This window comes from Cuculus canorus, chromosome 5, assembly GCF_017976375.1.
Source record: "Cuculus canorus isolate bCucCan1 chromosome 5, bCucCan1.pri, whole genome shotgun sequence".
NCBI lineage: Eukaryota > Metazoa > Chordata > Aves > Cuculiformes > Cuculidae > Cuculus > Cuculus canorus.
This window is the reverse complement of record NC_071405.1, coordinates 17,056,140-17,068,951: the sequence shown is the minus strand read 5'-3', so window position 1 is coordinate 17,068,951 and position 12,812 is coordinate 17,056,140. Positions and strand designations below refer to the sequence as shown.

Sequence of the window (12,812 nt, the reverse complement as noted above, 5' to 3'; positions counted from 1 at the left end):
CATGTGTTTGATCCAGCCTAGGTAATACAAGAAAACCAAGGCAAGGGAACAGCTGATGGGTAACGGTAGGGTGACACAGCAGCACTGCTGTCAGGCCGTGGCCATAACACCCTGGAGCTGTGGTTTCAGCCAGCTGGACGCTCACCAACAAGACACAGGTCTGGTACCAGAGGTGTTATCAGACACGTGGAGATGGTGCTGCACTCCCAGCCCTGCCCAGGACCAGCCCCACACAGCGCTGGGAGAGGAGCCAGCCTTTCCAAGGGCGGTGAAGTCACCACAGGGGACTGATCTCAAACCCTCTGCTCTCCAGGGCTGGGTAATGGCGAGAAGCAGATCATGGTGTAGAGTACGCTGGACGGAGCGAGGTAAGGTTTTCCCTTCCTGTCAGAGGTCATAGAATCATGGAATGGCTTGGTTAAGGGACCTCAAAGCCGATCCAGTTCCACTCCCTGCCACGGGCAGGGACACCTTCCACTGGATCAGGAGCTCCAGACCCCATCCAACCTGGCCCTGAACACCTCCAGGGATGGGGCAGCCACCACTGCTCTGGGCAACCCGGGCCAGGGCCTCCCCACCCTCACAGCAAAACATTTCTTCCCAAGATCTCATCTCTACCTCCCCTCTTTCAGCTCAAAACCATACCTCTCATCCTGCCCCTGCCCTCCCTGGTCAAGAGTCCCTCCCCAGCTTTCCTGGAGACCCTTTCAGTCCTGGAAGCTGCTCTAAGGTCTCCCCGGAGCCTTCTCTTCTCCAGGCTGAAGAACCCCAACTCCTCCAGCCTGGCCTCAGACGGGAGGTGCTCCAGCCCTCGCATCATCTCCATAGCCTCCTCTAGACTTGCTTGAGCAGACCCCTGTCCTTCCTGGGCTGTGCCGTGTCAGTGATGAAGAGCTCAAGTATTTCTGTATTCTGAAGAACTGGAGCTGTAGAAGCAGCAAACACAAAACTGCTGTATGGAAAGGTCTGTGCAGTTCCTGCAAGCCTCCCTGAAAGTCAGGCCTTTCCTCCTTGCGCTCGCTGACAGGCAATAAGCCTCTCTACCCATGGTGACTCCTCTCAGAGAGCTGGGTGCGTCTCAGCCTGCCACAGCTTGTCTTACACCAACGCATGACCTAATGCTTGGCTTCTTAGCAAAGGAATTAGGAGATATTTTTGGCTGCTATTGCATTCCTACAGCTGGAAGGTTTCAGGCAGGATTATACTGCACTAAGACCAGCTACCCGAGTTAGCACTGACCCCGGCTAGTCAGTCATCAGAGCAACTCCATTCTCAACACAACACAGAAGGATCATAGAATCACAGAATGGTTTGTGTTGGAAGGGACCTCAAAGCCTATCCAATTCCACCCCCTGCCATGGGCAGGGACACCTCCCACTGGATCAGGGGCTCCAAGCCCCATCCAACCTGGCCTTCAACACCTCCAGGAATGGGGCAACCAACACTGCCCTGGGCAACCTGGGCCAGGGCCTCCCCACCCTCATCATGAAGAATTTCTTCCCAATGTCCCATCTAAATCTTTCCCCTTCCAATTTAAAGCCATTCCCCTAATCCTGTTCCTGCACTCCCTGATCCAGAGCCACTCCCCAGCTTTCCTGGAACCCCTTTCAGTCCTGGAAGCTGCTCTAAGGTCTCCCCAGAGCCTTCTCTTCTCCAGGCTGAACAACCCCAACTCTCTCAGCCTGGCCTTGTACAGGAGGTGCTCCAGCCCTCGGATCATCTCCGAGGCCTCCTCTGCACTCGCTCCAACAGCTCCATGTCCTCCCTGTGCTGAGGACTCCAGAACTGGACACAGGGCTCCAGATGGGTCTCACAGAGCGGAGCCAAGAGGCAGAATCCCCTGCCTTGCCCTGCTGGTCCCACTGCTCCAGGACATGTAGTTTCTGGGCTGTGATCAAATGTTCCCAGCTCATGCTGAGGTTCCACATTAACTGCCCACTTTTTTCCTCCCATTTGTCCAAAACTCCAGCAATCGAGAACCACAATGTGTTTGCTGGAGAGAACTATTCCAAACATTTCCAAGAGAACAAAACTCATAACACAAACACAACAAAGGAGAACAGATAACCAGTTAGAAGACCATTTAGAAACAGCTGAGCAAATGCTTTAAACAGAAGCCCAATAACGTGGACAGTCAAGGAATAAAACAACGGCACATTGTGCTAACAGCACCACCACAGTGAGCTGCCTTCAAACAACCGGTTCTGCTTTATTCAGAGTTTAGCCGAGCATTTTCCATCCTATTCCAAACGCATCCAAGCACCTGAGACACAGTCAGACAGCAACTTTATGACCAATTCACCCAAAGAAAGGTGACAATGCATCTGAAATTGCATTCCAATGAAGCTTTGATATTTGAAACACAAACCCCAGATGGTTCAGAGTCTCCAGTCCTCTCTGGGGCCGAGCTAGGAATGATCAGAGTAATGTCAGCCTGGAACTCCATCTTCAGATTCAACAACTGCCTTCATAGCACCAACTTTTGTCTTCAAAAGACAAGGTTCCACCTCTGTAAACAAAGGGTCCAGAGATAAGCAGTGAAGAAAGGTGCAGCAACAAGAATGCATGGTGGTTTCATGATCGCTTCTGGCATGTGATGCTCTTCCAAGTCTTATCCACAACCTTCATCCATTTGCTATTTGCAACACCTGACTTGGCCACTTCACTGTCACAGTCACTTTGTAGTCCAGGATAGAACTTCAGAGATGTTTTACCCAGTTAAAAGACAAGGCAATCCTTCCCCTGCTGGCTCTTCATCCATCCTGTTGGTGAAGAGACCAACTCCTTCACTTCCTGCTGAAGGAAACACATCCAAACACGACACGACCTGTTAGTCCACAGCCAGGAAAGGCTTCTAACACACCTTCACCTGAGCAAAAGGAGATTTTGGTGGTTATGTGTGTCCTTCTAGTCGATGAGATGAAAGGCTGTCAGACAGTGATGTCATTGCCAAAGAAGCTAAATCTGTTCATCCCCAGAAGCCTAAACCACAGCTGACCAAATGTTAACTTCTCAAAGCACAAAGAATGACGCACAAGAGAGGGTTTTCTTCACAGAAACATCCAGTCTGTACTTTCCTTCCTCTACTGGTTCTGACAGACAGCCAGGCATTCCCCAACCCACTTTACCTTCTTTTGTTAATAATCACAAATGCTTTTTACCAAAGGACTCAACCAACTGCAGAAGAAGGTCAAACAAAGGCAACACGAATGTCAGTGGTTAAAACAGGCAAAAAAGGTTCTTTTGGAAGACAATATTCCCAACACAAAGACGCTCACCGCTCTCTGTTCTTATCTCCCATGTCCCCTCACCTGACATTGCAAAGAGCAAGAAGGTTCTGGACGGCTGGAAGAGTGGAATTCTCATTCTGTCCTGTCACCAGGTGCCGGTCCAGCACCACATGTACAGCATCTGGAATGCTGGCTGAGAACAGGAGAAACAGCAACAAGCGTCGTGTTAGTGGACACCGATGCAGTTTCTTTATCACATTTCTAATGAAGCTAGCATGGAAGAGAACTATTTTGATTAGATCTACTTACTGGGTGCCTGATGTGCTGATCTATAACCCCAACAGGCAAGGACAGCCTCTAATCCTGACCCAACTGCACTGGAAAGTCCCTTTCTGAAGGGTCAGCAGGAATGGTCCCCCAAGTCCATTCACACCAGACGGGTAAAGTGCATTTATCAAGAGATTTGCATAGTAAAAACCTCAATGTATGCATTTTCAACCTCCCACTGGATCAGGGGCTCTAAGCCCCATCCAACTTGGCCTTCAACACCTCCAGGGATGGGGCAGCCACCACTGTTCTGAGCAACCTGGGCCAGGGTTTCACCAACCTCATCATGAAGGATTTCTTCCTAATGTCCAATCTAAATCCTCCCCCTTCCAATTTAAAGCCTTTCCCTCTCATCCTATCACTCCATGCCCTTGTAAAACATCTCTCCCCAGCTTTCCTGGAGCACCTTTCAGTACTAGAAGCTGCTCCAAGGTCTCCCTGGAGCCTTCTCTTCTCCAGGTTGAACGGTACTTTCACTTGATGGCAAAAGACGACCAACCAGAGCAACCAAAGCCATTTAGTACAGGGTCTCCAGCTTTAAATAACAAAGCATTTCCTCTTCAAGCTCATATTTAAAGCTCATGTTTACCATGGGGTTACAGTACAGTGGACAACCACAGAGACTTCTGTGCTGTGCCATGCTGCCCAACCTCTCCATACACAGTGTTTTGTGGCATTTACTCCTCCAACACCCTTAATTTCTAACCCACCAGGGTATTTGTATGTCTCCACAAGATTAAATAGACGGTCAGAGTCCCGTTTAGCTCTGTAAAACCGGCACACACACATTCATTTCTAATACACACAGTGCTAGACAGCAAGAGCGTGACTTACCACTGAACGTAGCTCCTGAATCCTTCACAAAATCCTCCACAATAATGGACAAACTGGCAAAATTTGGCTGCCTGATTAGTTCATACACAGAGGGCTGGAAAAAGATCAAAAGGAAATAAGTCTGTCTTGCTTTTTATAAAGCAACACCAACAGACAATTGCACCTGCAATTTATTTTCTGTTCTCTACACAATTCTCTCAACGTACACAGGGAATGGAACAGAAGTGAAGCATAAAACCAAATGCAGCTTCTATGGATTCCTCCAGCCTTCCAGTAATGAAAGGGGCTGCAGGAGAGCTGTGGAGTGGCTCTTGGTCAGCGAGTGCAAGGACAGGACGAGGGGAATGTTTTTTTACTGAAAGAGGGGAGATTGAGGTGAGATCTTGAGGAGAAATGTTTTCCAGTGAGGATGGGGAGGCCCTGGCCCAGGCTGCCCAGAGCCATGGTGGCTGCCCCATCCCTCGAGGTGTTGAAGGCCAGGCTGGATGGGGCTTGGAGCCCCTGATCCAGTGGGAGGTGTCCCTGGAGTTGGAACTGGATGGGCTTTGAGGTACCTTCCAACACAAACCACGTCAGGATTCTACGATTCACAAAACTGAACAAAGTAATTCTCAGAAGCCCTCAGCTATGAATCCAAAGAGCTGCAGCAGCCGCTTCCACTATTTTACTGATTCAGTTTAAAGTTTAAGGAACAACTGGAACAAAAATACTCCCCACGTGACAGCTCAAGTGATTAAAGTTCTTCACGTGCTCAGTGTTGAGCCTCCACACCTTGCAGATAAACCAAGGGTACCAAGCTGGTGGTTAATACTTGTAGGAAGATCTCAGATAAGATCAGAAACACCAGCACCTGAAATCACAGCCCCCTGCACAGCAACAAAAGCCCCCAGAGAGCAAAAATGAGGTGATAGCTCAACCTACCCCTGTCAGGCTGTATCCCTGAAACACCCACGATTTATCCTCGTTGGTGGCACAGCACAAAGCTGCAACTCCGTGTCCAACCACACAGATAGGCTCTAGAGACAAAGCAGAGTGATGCAGTTGTAAGCATCTTGTGTTGTGCAAACACAAACAAGAGATGATGAGATTCTTCATGTTGCCTTCCTGCACTCAAATCACACTGTTCATAGTCCAGGGTTTAAGGTTATTCCAGCACACACCATTAGATCTGCCCCCCACTCAGAGTCACCAGCTGTCAACTCCAAGCCCAGAGACAGCACCAGTCAAAGAGAAAAACGCAAATGGTGAAAGAGAAGCACACACTCAAGTCTGAATTAACTCCAGCCTGAATAATAGGGAGGATATGGAACTGTTGGAACCAGTCCAGAGGAGGCCACAGAGGTGATGTGAGGGCTGGAGCACCTCTGCTGTGAGGCTGAGAGAGTTGGGGTTCTTGAGCCTGGGGAAGAAAAGGCTGCGGGGACACCTCAGAGCAGCTTCCAGGACTGAAAGGGGCTCCAGGAAAGCTGGGGAAGGGCCCTTCCCAAGGGCCTGGAGCAATAGGGCGAGGGGGAAAGACTTTAAATTGGAAGGGGAAAGATTTAGATGAGACATTAGGAATAAATTCTTCACAATGAAAGTGGGGAGGCCCTGGCCCAGGTTGCCCAGAGAAGCCGTGGCTGCCCCATCCCTGGACGTGTTGAAGGCCAGGTTGGATGAGGCTTAGAGCCCCTGATCCAGTGGGAGGTGTCCCTGCCATGGCAGCAGGTGGAACTGAATGGGCTCTGAGGTCCCTTCCAACCCAAACCATTCCATGATTCTATTCTATTATGACCCTGTTAGATTTCACACGAGGCTCTGAACCTTGAATCCTACTGAACTTGGAGAGTGCCCTTTCTGTATCCCCGTGAGGCAGAGAACCCTCTTCTGGCACCGGCAATGAATAGCTACTGATGTATTTTTCATACATTTACATAAAGAGGATACTTTAGAAGAGAAGGTGCCTTTCTCCAAAGCAGATCCTTCCAGTTCCAAATGCTCTTCAACTATGCAAACAACTTGAAGTCATCGAAAGGAATGGTTTCACGTGAACAATATGGCAGCACTACTTTAACTAACAGGTAAAAATATGGCAACGATGGTAAAATCATCTAATTACGTTCACCTACTGCTCTCAGCGCTGAAGTGCTGCAGTATCTTAGCCAAGTACCCGCTGTTTGCGAGGTCAGTCATCGCTCCAGGACAGTTTGGAATCAGCAAGGCGTGGTATCTGGCGCCTAGGAAGGAGGAAAGGATAAACTGATTGGGATGTAATCCATGTACAAAAAAGCCTGACCAGAAACCCATTTCAAATTTGACGAAATTATGACAATACCACATCAGTTGATCAAAAATCATATAAACTGAATGAACTCGGAAGCTAACACATCTGTGTGAGCAGAGAAAGAGCTCCTCCCTCCTAAAACACAAGTTTTATGCCTTTTCTGTGTCGTTCTTCCCTAAAGAGCTAGCATCAAGCAGCATCTCTTTCCTTAATGGGCTGACAGGGTTGGAGAACGAGCCTTGTGAGAGGTGCCTGAGGGACCTTGGTCTATTTAGTCTGGAGAAGAGGAGACTGAGGGGAACTTATCACCATCTACAACTGTGTGAAAGGAGGTTGTAGCAAGGGGGGTGCTGGGCTATTCTTCCAAGTAAGAAGTGATAGGATGAGAAAAAAAGGCCTCAAGTTACACCAGGGAAGGTTTAGATGGGATATCAGGAAACATTTCTTCACAGAAAGGGTTCTCAGGCCCTGGCAGAGGCTGCCCAAGGCGATGGTGGAGTCCCCAGCCCTGGAGGGGTTTAAAAGCCGGGCAGACGAGGTGCTCAGGGATCTGGGTTAATAATGGACAGGGATGGTTGGACTCGATGATCTCAAAGGTCTTTTCCAACCAAACGGTTCTATGATTCTGTGATAAACGGAGATAACACACTGGCCAACAGAAAAGCCCTCACCATCAATCGACTCCAGCTTGGCGGGGTTGGCGTACGATTTCATACGGAAGTCCTGTATCCAGCGCATGTTGCTCTCGTTCACATCCACAAAATCAATTGGCTTCCCCTGGGGAAAAGGCTGTGGTTAGCATCACACACAGACACCCACCACACTTCTTGAGGCATAACCATGTGGGATTTTGAGATACTTTGTCCCTCAAATGTCTCAAGTCATTCCATTTTTCCTCACTGGAGTTGTTCTAACAGTTCTCCCTCCACTCATTGTGGGCAGAGAAGTTCAGAACCCTACAATGCATGAGTTCGCTTTGAGATAAAGCAAGCAATAGTTAAAGAAGTTTCCCTTAATCAGCAAATGCAACAAAAACCCTCTCAGAAAAGTTCAGTATAATTCCCTCTTGTCAGCTGGGACATCAACCGGTTTCAGACTGAAATCACCATAACAGCCTGTTTTTACTCACCCCGGGAGTGGCAACTTGCAGGTTAAAAGCCGAGCTGCTCAGTGTAAAGCAGTGAAGAAAGGACTGCGCTGACACACCTGAAAAATAGAGGCTGACAGTGTAAGGAAACCCAGCCACAGTCGCTCATTTCTCCAGCAAAGGACACACGCTTGGGGTTTTGCTCATCTTAAGACGAGGTGCAGGGTGCAGGACTCTGCAGTTGCCTCCACGAGTTCAGCCACAGGAGCTGGGATGTGTGTGTGTCCACACAGAGGGATGCAGGCACATCCGTGCACAGGGATTTGGACACCACCACAAGTGTGGGATGCAGGCAAACCTGTGCACAGTGATATGGGCACCACCTGCTGGCGCACGGATGTGGGCACCACCTGCACACAGGGATTTGGACACAAGAGCAGGAGTGGGATGTGGACACACATGCACACAGGGATGTGGGCACCACCTGTGCACAGGAGGCATTCAGACACAAGAGCAGAAGTGGGATGTGGGGATGCAGGCACCACCTACGCACAAGGATTTGGATGCAAGAGCAGGAGTGGGATGCAGGCACCACATGTCGGCAGGGATTCAGACATTAGGGCAGGAGTGGGATGTGAATACACCTGCACACAGGGGCATGGGCATCACCTGCACACAGGGATGCTGGCACAGGAGCAGGAGTGGGATGTGGACACATCTGCACACAGGGATGCAGAGACACGGGCATCAACTGCACGCAGAGATTCGGGCACAAGGGCAGGAGTGAGATGCTGGCACCCCTGCACACAGGATTGCAGGTACCACCTGCACACAGGGATGCTGGCACCCCTGCACCAAGGGATGTGGGTACCACCTGCACACAGGGATTCAGGCACAGGATGTGGTGAGTTGCGGGCTCTCCTGCCCCCAGGGATGCGGGTACCACCCCGCACGATGCGGGATGCAGGCTCCCCTGCACGAGCCGGGCTGCGGGGACACAAACACGCGCGAGGACACGGCCCCCGAGGCTGGGACCTCCGGCAGCATCCCCTGAGCATCCCCCCGTGCATCCCGGCCGTGGGAGCCCTCATCCCACCAAACCCCGTATGGGAGCGGGGCAGGGGGCTCCCCAGGGTCCCACCCACCCCCGAGACCGGTTCTCACCCGCGGTGGCCGCGCTGGCGACCAGCAGGCAGGAGGGTCTGCCCAAGCGTTCCGACATGGTGAGAGGGGCGGGCGGCTCGGCTGCGGCTGCGCGGGGCGGGGAGAGAGGGATAAGGAGCCTTTTAACCCTTGCAGGGGCTGAGCAGCCGTTCCTCGTGCTCCCCTGCCTCCCCCCCAGCCCTTCCGAGCGCCGCGAGGTGATGGAACCATGGGGGGGGGTTGGGTGGAAGGGATCTCAAAGCCATCCGGTTCATGGAATCGCTCTGCTGGAAAAGACCTTGGAGATCTTAACCATAGAATCATAGACTAGTTAGGGTTGGAAGGGACCTTAAAGATCAGGAAGGAATAAATCATCTTAAGAGAATGAATTAGCTTAAGCAATAATAAGGATAATAAGAATGAAGTCTTGGCCAGGTTGCAGTTAGAAAGAGTGTGATTGCAACAGGAGTTCATCTTGTTCGCTGGTTGAAACAAGGACCAAATCAAGACTGGTATATCTTAAAGAAACTTAGCACTGACCAATGCTCCAAGCCAGGGAAAAGGAACAAACAAACAAAGCTGAGCTCACCAAGAGGACACAGTGAGGAAGGAGGTAAGATAAAGACCATCAGAGGCTTCTGAAGACACAAAGAATTTATGATCATGGAATCATGGAATGCTTTGGGCTGGAGGGGACCTCAAAAGCCCATCCAGTTCCACCCCCTGCCATGGGCAGGGACACCTCCCACTGGATCAGGGGATCCAAGACCCATCCAACCTGGCCTTGAACCCCTCCAGGGATGGGGCAGCCACCACTGCTCTGGGCAACCTGGGCCAGGGCCTCCCCACCCTCAGCGTGAAGAAATTCCTCGTTATGTTATGGGAGGCCAGGATGAGAGAGTTAGGGTTGTTCAGCCTGGAGAAGATAAGGCTCTGAGGACACCTTATAGTGACCTTCCAGTACCTGAACGGGCAACAAGAAAGCTGGAGAGGAACTGTTTACAAAGGCTTGTGGTGATAGGATGAGGGGCAGTGGGGATAAACTGGAGAGGGGCAGATTTAGACTAAGCATTAGGAGGAATTTCTTCACCATGAGAGTGGTGAGGCACTGACACAGGTTGCCCAGGGAGGTCATGGCTGTCCCATCCCTGGAGGTGTTCAAGGCCGGGTTGGATGGAGCCTTGGGCAGCCTGATCCAGTGTGAGGTGTCCCTGCTCATGGCAAGGAGGTGGAACTGGATGATCTTTAAGGTGGTCCCTTGCAACCCAAACTATTCTATGACTGATTTTATGATTCTATGTCTGGACTAAATCTGCCCCAAAGCTCCAAAGTAGCAAGAGATCTGAGTATTGTGAAGTTCATAATAACATTAAAATAAGACCTTGGAGGGTAATAGAATATACATAACATTTCGGGGAAAGTTTTCACTCATGCATGTAAATGGGAAATCTCTTCTGTCCCAGCTGCACACATTGATGCTGAGCACTCTGTCGCGTTGCCCAGCCCTAAGAATGGATGTTTGCTCCCTCAAACTCCAAAATCGGACTTAAACATGGTGGTTGCACTCCCTGAGGTCACACAGAGAGTGGAACGGGGATTTTACCCATACAGTCCCCTAAATGCAGTTACAGCCCCAAGACCAACCTCCTCTGGTGTATCCTTATGCACAGGGGTGGAAGGATGGAACAGAAAGGAGTGATGAGCTCCTTTGTTGTGTGTTAACCGTTCTCACATCCTCTGAGTTACACTTTAGACGTAAATATAAGGCATTTATAGGTGGCTTAGATGTCGTGTTCTCCATTTCTCAACGAAACTGCTCAAAAGCCCACACTTTTTTGAAAACCCCATCAGAAAACGTGATTAAAAGCTTTACAGCATTTCACTTCACCCCAGCTTAAAGCTGGGTTTAAGGAGTTTCCATTACATTCATTGTTCTTTTCATTCATTCATTGTTCATTTTCCATTCCAGTTCTTTTAGGAAAACACAATTGAGAAAGAGGTTTATTTTAAAACATAAAGTTTATTCACTTGTTTTTCATACAAACTACAGGTTCTACCAGAAATTGTGCAGTTCATCAAACATAAAAGCACGGTTCCGGGTCCCTGGAGCCAACACCATGGCTCTCTGCTTTCCGATGGTTCTCCTAGACATTGGTCAGAAATGGCATCCGAGGTCACAGCCAGATTTTCACCTGGATGGACACATTCCACCATCCATAACAGTTCATTGTGCTGGTTCTCGTGCTGCTTGTTACATGATCCCTTCCTCTTTAAGCATCCCAATAACTCCTATTCCTTCATTACCACCAAAGCACCAAAGAGCTTCAGCTGCATTTTCGCAGCCTGGAGAGTCGCGGCACCAGCTTTCGCACCCACAGCCTCCTCAGGGCCCCCTTCACCTCTGTGTTCCTCAGGCTGTAGATGAGGGGGTTGAGGGTGGGGGTCAGCAGGGCGTAACAGGCTGAAACCACTTTTGCCTGGTCCCGCGAGCACGCTTTGCGAGGCTGGAAGTAGGTGAGCATAATCGGTGCGTAGAAGATGGTGATGGCAACCAGGTGGGAGGTACAGGTGGAGAAACCTTTCAGCCTGCTCCTGCCTGAAGGCATCTGCAGGATGGTGCAGATAATGTAGGTGTAAGAAACCAGGATCATCAGGATAGAACCCACGTCGGTGAGAACGGCATCAGAAACCTGCAAGATCTCGTTTGTGTGGGCATTGGAGCAGGAGAGCTGCAGGACGGTGGGCAGCTCGCAGAAGAAGTGGTTGATGTTCCTCTCCTGGCAAAAGGACAACCGCCCCACCAGGACGATGTGCACCAGGGAGGAGAGGAAGCCCGTGGTGTACACCAGCACCATCAAGCTGTAGCAACGTGCCCTGGACATGATGGTGGTGTAAAGCAGCGGCTTGCAAACAGCCACATATCGGTCGAAAGCCATCACCCCCAGCAGGGAGCACTCACAGATGACCAGAGCAACAAAGAAGTAGATCTGTGCAAAGCAACCCAAAAGAGAGATGTGGCTCCTCCCCAGCAGGAACGTCTCCAGCGCCTTTGGGATGACAGTGGAGGAGAGGCAGAAATCTATGAAAGACAAGTGGATCAGGAAGAAATACATGGGGGTGTGGAGCTGGGGGTCGGTGTTGATGAGCAGGATCATCACCAGGTTCCCCAGCGCCATTAAAACATAGAGGGATAAGGAAATGGTGAAGATGGTGGTTTGTAGTTCTGGGGCATCAGAGAAACCCAAGAGGATGAAGCCGGACAAAACCGTCAGGTTGTCTCCATCCATCGCTTCTGTAGGATGAATTTGCACAGAAATAAAATGAATCAGGGAAATAAATCCCCAGGAGAGAAATCCTGTGGGAACATCGGAACGCGATGCAGAAAGGAACTGCTCTGGAAAGCAGCGTCTGTTCTTTAGATAAATGCAAGGCAGCTCGATTTCTGCCTTTGGCCCCAGCTTGGAGGCCAGAGAGGTGAAGCAGCTCGTTAGAGACTCGGGTATTAAAGGAGAACAGCTCTGCCGTGTTAATGTACATTGTGCTGAGGATGCGCTGGGAGACACCAAATGCTGGGTCAAGTGCAAAAGCTCAAATAAAGACATTGCAAAGTCTGGAAGACAGAGGAGATTGGATTCTTACCACCCATTTCTGGAAACGTTAAGGAATTTTTCTTTTCTTTGTTTCATAGAATCATAGAAGAGAGTCACAGAACAGTTTGGTTGCAGGGGACCTTAAAGATCATCCAGTTTCACCCCCTGCCATGGGCAGGGACACCTCCCACTAGATCAGGCTGCCCAGACCCCATCCAACCTGGCCTTGAACACCTCCAGGGATGGGGCAGCCACCACTTCCCCGGGCAAGCTGTTCCAGGGCCTCCCCACCCTCATGGTGAAGAAATTCCTCCTAATGCCTAGTCTAAATCTCCTCC

At 50.2% G+C, this 12,812-nt stretch overlaps 2 protein-coding genes across 4 annotated transcripts; both read right to left on the bottom strand.

Moving 5' to 3' along the window:
• Nucleotides 1-1,521: 1,521 nt before the first annotated feature.
• Nucleotides 1,522-8,987, bottom strand: GATD1 (glutamine amidotransferase class 1 domain containing 1). 3 transcript variants are annotated; one of them, XM_054068057.1, is made up of 8 exons: nucleotides 8,906-8,987; nucleotides 7,784-7,860; nucleotides 7,326-7,431; nucleotides 6,500-6,607; nucleotides 5,313-5,407; nucleotides 4,392-4,485; nucleotides 3,312-3,423; nucleotides 1,522-2,869 (listed from the first exon to the last, which is right to left on the bottom strand). In XM_054068057.1, the coding sequence occupies exons 1-8, from the start codon at nucleotides 8,961-8,963 to the stop codon at nucleotides 2,866-2,868; spliced, it is 654 nt and encodes a 217-aa protein (XP_053924032.1). In that variant the 5' UTR covers nucleotides 8,964-8,987; the 3' UTR covers nucleotides 1,522-2,865. The 3 variants fall into 3 exon arrangements, with proteins under 3 accessions (XP_053924032.1, XP_053924030.1, XP_053924031.1); XM_054068055.1 differs by having other exon boundaries at nucleotides 1,529-2,796; XM_054068056.1 differs by having other exon boundaries at nucleotides 1,533-2,793.
• A 1,807-nt stretch (nucleotides 8,988-10,794) lies between these two features.
• LOC128852289 (olfactory receptor 8I2-like) lies at nucleotides 10,795-12,476 on the bottom strand. The gene has a single exon (XM_054068054.1). It carries the CDS (start codon nucleotides 12,169-12,171, stop codon nucleotides 11,209-11,211), a length of 963 nt encoding a protein of 320 aa, XP_053924029.1. The 5' UTR covers nucleotides 12,172-12,476; the 3' UTR covers nucleotides 10,795-11,208.
• Nucleotides 12,477-12,812: the final 336 nt, after the last annotated feature.

Excerpts from the sequence above, each read along its gene's own strand:
- GATD1 (XM_054068055.1), bottom strand. The coding sequence starts at position 8,963 with ATGTCGGAACGCTTGGGCAGACCCTCCTGCCTGCTGGTCGCCAGCGCG. Across the intron at positions 4,486-5,312 it reads AGGGATACAGCCTGACAGGG|CCCTCTGTGTATGAACTAAT; the intron begins GTAGGTTGAGCT and ends ATCTTTTTCCAG. Across the intron at positions 3,424-4,391 it reads TTCAGGAGCTACGTTCAGTG|CCAGCATTCCAGATGCTGTA; the intron begins GTAAGTCACGCT and ends TCCTGTTCTCAG.
- LOC128852289 (XM_054068054.1), bottom strand. The coding sequence starts at position 12,171 with ATGGATGGAGACAACCTGACGGTTTTGTCCGGCTTCATCCTCTTGGGT.